Source organism: Microchirus variegatus (assembly GCF_963457635.1).
Source record: "Microchirus variegatus genome assembly, chromosome: 2".
In the NCBI taxonomy this organism is placed as follows: domain Eukaryota; kingdom Metazoa; phylum Chordata; class Actinopteri; order Pleuronectiformes; family Soleidae; genus Microchirus; species Microchirus variegatus.
Window position 1 is genome coordinate 43179102 of NC_139803.1, and position 7625 is coordinate 43186726.

The 7625-nt window shown below is 41.4% G+C and overlaps 1 protein-coding gene across 1 annotated transcript; it reads right to left on the bottom strand.

Moving 5' to 3' along the window:
- Positions 1–822: 822 nt before the first annotated feature.
- Positions 823–6250, bottom strand: LOC310942280 (cystine/glutamate transporter-like; the record flags this gene model as incomplete). The annotated part of the gene is made up of 12 exons (XM_083907637.1): positions 823–887; positions 1259–1436; positions 1545–1694; positions 1982–2078; positions 2157–2260; positions 2363–2486; positions 2578–2622; positions 3043–3142; positions 3234–3359; positions 3816–3931; positions 4015–4141; positions 6034–6250. The coding sequence occupies 12 exons, from the start codon at positions 6248–6250 to the stop codon at positions 823–825; spliced, it is 1449 nt and encodes a 482-aa protein (XP_083763763.1).
- Between the last annotated feature and the right edge of the window lie 1375 nt (positions 6251–7625).

Here is a 7625-nt window from a genome sequence, read left to right on the forward strand (position 1 = left end):
GTCAAATATATCTTGCCAACCCCAACTTTATCATCTAAAGTTGTGAAAAAGTGTTGACATCACATTTTGTTATGAGAACCTAGCGTTAAGTTAAAGTGCAGTCAAGCTTCCGCTGCATTTTTACCCATCATTCACCAGGAACATGGTAGGAAGAAATCGGAGTACCGAAAGAAAACAAACGGAGAGAACATGCAAACTTAGCACAGCAAAGAAGACCATTTGAACTAGCTTGCGCAAAGTCCATTCGTAGCAGGATTGTTATTGTACGTTTAAAGACTGACGATGACTCGTGTTTAAGAAAGACTCAGGGTTTTACGTACGTATGTGGAAATGTGAAGCCACAAGACAAACATTTGATCCTTCAACCACGGCGGGTTTGGTGAAGGTCGCGTTTCCTTCAGATCCCACGTTCGATCCTCGCTAACGTCTCATCTCGTAAAAAAGAGACATTTATTTTAATTTGATGGTTGACTTGTCCTTATTTTGACAAGTTCTTTGAACTTAAAAAAGGCTATAAAACACTCGGATTAAATAAGTAAGACAATAAGCCGTGTAGGGACTCTTCCAAGTCGGAGGAATCTGTGTTGGCACAAGAGCTGCAATAGCATGTTTCCTAATCCAGTGGTTTTCAAATGATCCAGCTTTGGGGCCCACATTTATCCTGAAGTATTAAGTTGCAATCTACCTTTTTCAAACACTCAAGTTCATTTGCTGGATCTGTATACTGTGGGAAAAGAGCCATGGGTAGAGTAAGAACAGTCCAGCTCTGCAACCCACTTGGTGGCATGTTATACTTCAAACACACAAGTGTCTCTGGTGTCTTCAGTACGTTTGGACTTCTTGAAGAGCCACTTCGAGAAGGATCTGGAGCTTCTCGTTGCAGTAGTCTGTGAAATGTAGACAAGAGTTTGATTATTCGTAATCCTGGTCGAAATTCATTAACCCTCAACTGTGTCGGCCTTAAACTTTGGGTTCAAACGATGGTCCGTGATGCGGTTTGAACTGTATGATGAACAGCTGATTTATGCTTATTATGCAAATCTTCTGTTCCATCGCATCCTAAATTTGGATTGGGATTTAGTGACTGAGGAAGCCCTCGCAATATTCAAGAAACCAGTTTGAGAGGATTTGCGTTTTGTCCTGCAGGCGTTGAGTTTTCAGATTAGATATTTGTTTTAACAAGCAGTTATGACGACGTGACTACAAATTTACCGAAGCATTAAATGCTAGCAAACTCACATCCTGACACTTGACTTACTGAATGCGCGTGCACATTTTTTGCCGATGTAAGGCCGGTGGATGGTCACGTAGTAAACTGGGAGTCCGGAGAGTGTCAGAGCTAAGCTGCAGCCTGTGTTAAAGAGGTCAGAGTACAGCGACAGGCCCACGATGAAGAAGCAAACCACTGTGAAGATGACTGCGACAACCAGGGGAACCTTATTGTTGGTGGAGAAAGAAATACAAAAAACAAACGAGTGTTTAGTTTGAAGATTAAACAAATAAAGGTGTGTAGTTCAGCACAGTAACTGTTCAGCTAAGCTAACCTTGAAAGGTCTTGGGAGGTCAGGGAATCGGTAGCGATGAATGAGCATTCCCAAAGTTGTCAAGGCGATGAAGAACCAGCGAGAAAAGGAGGCAAAGTTCAAAAGCTGATGGAGTTCACCGCTGAAGATCATCGCCACTGCAAAGGGAAACTGGAGACACATGATGTATTAAATTATAGGTGTGTTGGAGCAAGGAAACATCTAAAACATGGGGGGCAGTGGGTCCCCAGGACCAGGATTGAAGAACCCTGATGTAGAGTGTTGCCATCAACTGGTATCAACTCGTCCAAGGTACATTTGAGTCCATGTTTTTCTTAAATGGAACGTGGCCAACTCTGGCTTCTTGGAACCCACCATAGGTTAAAAAGTACGACAATTTGGTTAAAACCCTCGAGACCATGGGACCCCCCTACCAAGACCCATTAACAATACTTTACCTGAAACAGTACGGCAGGCAAAGGCGTTCGTCTGCGGATGTGGATCATGGAAAAGATTGCCGGCCAGTGGCCTTCCCTGCCTGCCACAAATAACACCCTGCACCACAGTGATTTCACAGTCAGTTTGCTGTTGCGTTAAAAGCACAATAATAAACTTTTATGCCGCTGGAAGTACCTGGGTGATCCAAACATGCCACCGTTGAGTGCTCCGAGGCACGACAGCGCCACAAGGACTGGAATCACGGGCGCAAGCAACCGGATGGATTGGTTAGCAAACGTCTGTAGGGATAACGGATCAGTGCTTTAGCATTGGCACGATACACGCGGATTTAGCCTTTTAATTCCACTACGTTTTGTGTGTCTTTCAGTGTCGCACTCAACCACAGCCACTGCGTCGGACATCAAGAGTTGAGCAGGTGTCATCATGGTGTAGTAGGCCACGTTAATAAGCACGTAAAGAACCGTCACTGTCGCCATGGAGAGCGTTATAGCCAGAGGGAAGGTTCTAAATGACACGGAACGAACGGATATAATATATAAAAAATACTCTGATGTGCTTATCGTTAAATGTGAATGACTGAAACAGAGAAACTTGCCTGTTTGGGTTAAGGACTTCTTCTGTGGCACAGTTCAGATAAAACCTGAAGGGAAAACAAGAAGGGACGAATTGGATCAACAGTAAACGATGGTTGCCATCTGTATCTCGGTCTTGTGATTAAGTGACGGTTTGTCTGGGAAGTTCAGCCATTTGGACTGGGATTGGCTCAAGCTCCTCCAGCGACCATCGGCAGGATAAGCGGTAGAAAATGAATGACCGTATAATTATTAACACTTGTCAGCCACTCCTCCGCTATTTTTAGCCAATCTCCTTCAAGGTTTGATTTGAGTTCAGAGTTGTTTCGAACCAGTCCGGCCATTCTCAGATCGCCTGTTCCATCACAGGCTAAACAACCTAATCCAATATCCAAGTCTTTGGACTGTGGGACAAATAAACTGGCAGGTGAATGTGTGAAAAGATAGTATCTATGCAAACCACAAGAATAAACAGTAGTGCTGTTTACCATCCACCATAGGCGTAGAGACCGTTGTAGAACGCTAGCGGCAACTTAGTCAACGTTATCAACTCGGTTTCGAGGCCGTTCTGGAGGTTTTCCGTCTTTCCTGCAAAGAAATAGAGCCACGGTGAGAAGGTGAGTGTCCAAACAACTCAAAAAGTCACCTGTGTCTTCAGGGGTAAACGTCGTTCAGTCACCTTTCCCTAAGGCAATGAAGCCAGGGACGATGACGAGGGCCATAGCAAACATTTTAACTAGGGTCAAGAGGACCTGGATGCGAGAGGTCACCGTCACACTCCAGCTGTTGACTGCTATGACGAATGCTGCAGAGACACAAAGGACGTCACACTCCAAAAGACCGGATATAAAACAAGGACGTAGTCTTACAGTTTCAAGAAATCAGTTAGTGCAATCGGACAATAACCAAAGACACCTGCAACCAGGTTCCTGTTGAACGATACCAGCTGTCAGTCCATGAGGGTTGCGGGGCAGCTGGAGCCAGTCCCAAAGCCAATCTTTTTGGTGCAAGGCAACACCGCTAACCACGACTCCACCATGTGACCCACTTAACCACACAGAACCAGAACTCTTTGCAATCCAAAATGTAAGCGAAATGTTTGGGGTAACTTTTTTTCCCCCATTCAAACTGACTGAAGAATTATTGGTCTTAGGAAGGATGAAACTACCTCATTTCAAGACAACATCCATTTTTATGTACATTGAACTGCGTGGAATTGTGGGTAGAAAAGAGAAAGGAACGTAACAAAAAATCCACTCACTCATTCCGAGGATGCCGACGAGTTTGATGAGCGCTGTCGGAGCGTCACACGGTGCAAAGAACGGCTCCACGATGTAGCGTCCGAACGCCAGGGACAGGTAGGCGATCACAGCTGGTCTGCAGGTGAACAACAGCAGTTTGTGTAGTTGTGTTTTGGCTATTTTAGTATTTTATTTTCACAAAAGCCGCCAAAAACTTACTTGATGAATAAAAAGTCTGCCCAGACTCGTAGGAAGGCAGGCATCGGTCCCATAATTTCCAGCAGATACGTGTACTCGCCTCCTGACTTTTTGAAGGTGGTTCCCAGTTCAGCGAAACACAAAGCTCCTAACGGAAGCAACGCCAAGAGCAGGATTTGTCAGAAATTAATTAATTCCTTAAGAGGTTTGCAAATATTTTTAACGGATCCTTGTTCAGGGGGATGCCGACTATTATGATGGTAAATTTCAAGTCATTCCGAGATACCTTTTGTTTTCGAGAAGAAAGTCAGCGCACTTTGAAGTGCATCAGGACAAACAGATCATTTACTGAATTTCAAAAATTCCTCAAAATTATTCCTTAAGAGATTTGCAAATATTTTCAACGGATCCTTGTTCAGGGCGATGCCGACTATTATGATGGTAAATTTCAAGTCATTCCGAGATACTTTTTGTTTTTGTTGAAGAAAGTCAGCTCACTGTCAAAGTGCATCAGGGCAAATGGATCATTTCGTGATTTTCAAAAATTCATTAAAATTATTCCTTAAAAGGTTTGCAAATATTTTCGACAGATCCTTGTTCAGGGCGATGCCGACTATTATGATGGTAAATTTCAAGTAATTCCGAGATACTTTTTGTTTTCGAGAAGAAAGTCAGCTCACTGTCAAAGTGCATCAGGGCAAATGGATCAATTCCTGATTTTCAAAAATTAATTAAAAAAATTCCTCAAGAGGTTTGCAAATATTTTCAACAGATCCTTGTTCAGGGCGATGCTAACTATTATGATCGTAAATTTCAAGTCATTCCGAGATACTTTTTGTTTTCGAGAAGAAAAAAAGTGCATCAGGATAAATGGATCATTTTAATATTTTCAAAAATTCCTTAAAATTATTCCTTAAAAGGTTTGCAAATATTTTCAACGGATCCTTGTTCAGGGCAAAGCCGACTATTACAATGGTGAATTTCAAGTTATTCTGAGATACTTTTTGTTTTTGAGAAGAAAGTCAGCTCACTGTCAAAGTGCATCAGGGCAAATGGATAATTTCCTGATTTTCAAAAATTCATAAAAAAAATTCCTTAAGAGATATGCAAATATTTTCAACGGATCCTTGTTCAGGCCGATGCCGACTATTATGATGGTAAATTTCGAGTCATTCCGAGATACTTTTTGTTTTTGTTGAAGAAAGTCAGCTCACTGTCAAAGTGCATCAGGATAAATGGATCATTTTAATATTTTCAAAAATTCCTTAAAATTATTCCTTAAAAGGTTTGCAAATATTTTCAACGGATCCTTGTTCAGGGCAAAGCCGACTATTACGATGGTGAATTTTAAGTTATTCTGAGATACTTTTTGTTTTTGAGAAGAAAGTCAGCTCACTGTCAAAGTGCATCAGGGCAAATGGATCATTTTAATATTTTCAAAAATTCGTTCAAATTATTCCTTGAGAGATTTGCAAATATTTTTGACAGATCCTTGTTCAGGGTGATGCCGACTATTATGATGGTAAATTTCAAGTCATTCTGAGATACTTTTTGTTTTCGTTGAAGAAAGTCAGCTCACTGTCAAAGTGCATCAGGGCAAATGGATAATTTCCTGAATTTCAAAAATTCGTTTAAATTATTCCTTAAAAGGTTTACAAATATTTTCAACGGATCCTTGTTCAGGGCGATGCCGACTATTATGATGGTAAATTTCATGTCATTCCGAGATACTTTTTGTTTTCGAGAAGGAAGTCAGCTCACTGTCAAAGTGCATCAGGGCAAATGGATCTTTCCTGATTTTCAAAAATTCATAAAAAAAATTCCTTAAGAGATATGCAAATATTTTCAACAGATCCTTGTTCGGGGCGATGCCGACTATTATGATGGTAAATTTCAAGTCATTCCGAGATACTTTTTGTTTTTGTTGAAGAAAGTCAGCTCACTGTCAAAGTGCATCAGGGCAAACGGATCATTTCCTGAATTTCAAAAATTCGTTAAAATTATTCCTTAAGAGGTTTGCAAATATTTTCTTCCTCTTACCCAACGACGAGAGGATCCCACTCAGCGCCCACACCAGCAGAGACAGACCCACGCTCCCACTGTTCATCAGGACTCCCTTGGGCGCGATGAAGATGCCGCTGCCCACCACTGTCCCGATGACGAAGGACATGGCCTGCAGCAGGCCGATCTTCCTCCGCAGCTGAACCGCCTTCCCCTTCCCGTCGCCTCCGTCTGTCGTCGCCCGTGTCCGGCGCATTTCTGCAAACGCGCCCCGTCTGCTTCGGCGCGTCGAAAGCGGGGAAATAACGGTGATCTGAAGATGCGGTTATGTGCGATAAATAAAGCTATCTTATCTTCTATCAACAAAGGACGAGTGTATTTAATACGTTGAGACGAGATGAAGAAGAAGAGTTTGTTTAAGCGCCAAGTTGTCTCAAAGTTTGCTTTTCTGAAAACCACAAAGAATCCATCTGCATAAGGAAACACAGCAAATTTTACATATTGTTCCCACAGTTTTTGAGACGTGACTATTCAAAACGTGCGGCCCTTACACTGCAGTGCTTTGACTGGGTTTAAAACAGACAGAATATTCACTCATTAATGCTAATTCTGAGTCCAAATACACATTTACAAATTCAATAGCGTCCTTGAGGCACATGGAAACTTGCCAGGTCTTCTATAATTACGAGATTCTAATGAGTAAAACCCAATGTTTACTGTATGAAACGCTCAAAATAAACCAGATTTGTAACCATGTGAAATTGAATTGTGAATTTTGCATGTTAGTTTTCTAATATTATTCATACAATTATATTACATGGTTGACATTTTTGGTCAAATACTCCATGTTTCTTGTATTTACCGGTTTCTATCTGATCTCAAAGCTACAGTTTGTATAATATAAAGAACGCTCTACATTATGAACCACTTACCTTCCTTTACTGCGACGGCTGAAGAATGTGACGAGCAAAATCCTCGTTGTCGAGCTTTGAGCTCCCGAGTCCTTTGACTCTGTCCTTTGACGGGGAGGCGTGAATCTCGTCAGGCGAGTTAGTCGCGCATAAAGCAGCTTTAAACTACTAGCCTTTAGGCTAACTGTCATTTGACGTAGCAACATAGTCTATTTGAATAAGTTAATCGTGTGAAGAAAAGCAAATCATTTACATTACCGAATGTTCAAATGTGTTTGGGCTCATTCAGGAAAAATGAATATAACATTGAATGAATCGTAAACACACGCTTCACATTGTTATTGTGGTAAACGACTATTCTAGCTGCAAACGTGTGGTTTTTAATGGAGTATGTACATAGGTGTAAAGAGGCCAGTGTTTGCTAATGGTACATTGTGTTAGAGGGCTATTGGATGATTAGAAAACCCTTGAAAACCATTGTGCAATGATGTTAGCACGGCTGAAAACGGTTGAAAAAAAAAAAATATATATTTATTTTTAATCTTGTCAATGTCTTGACTATATGTTCTATTCATTTTGATGACTAAAAGTGTGTTTTGAAAGGTAGGGTAAGATCAGATTTGTTGAAATCTTCTGCCAGGTCCCACGGGCCAACCCAACGACAACATCCAGTGTTTTCTCCAGCCCAGAGAAATAATCTCAGCCAAATCCAATATATGC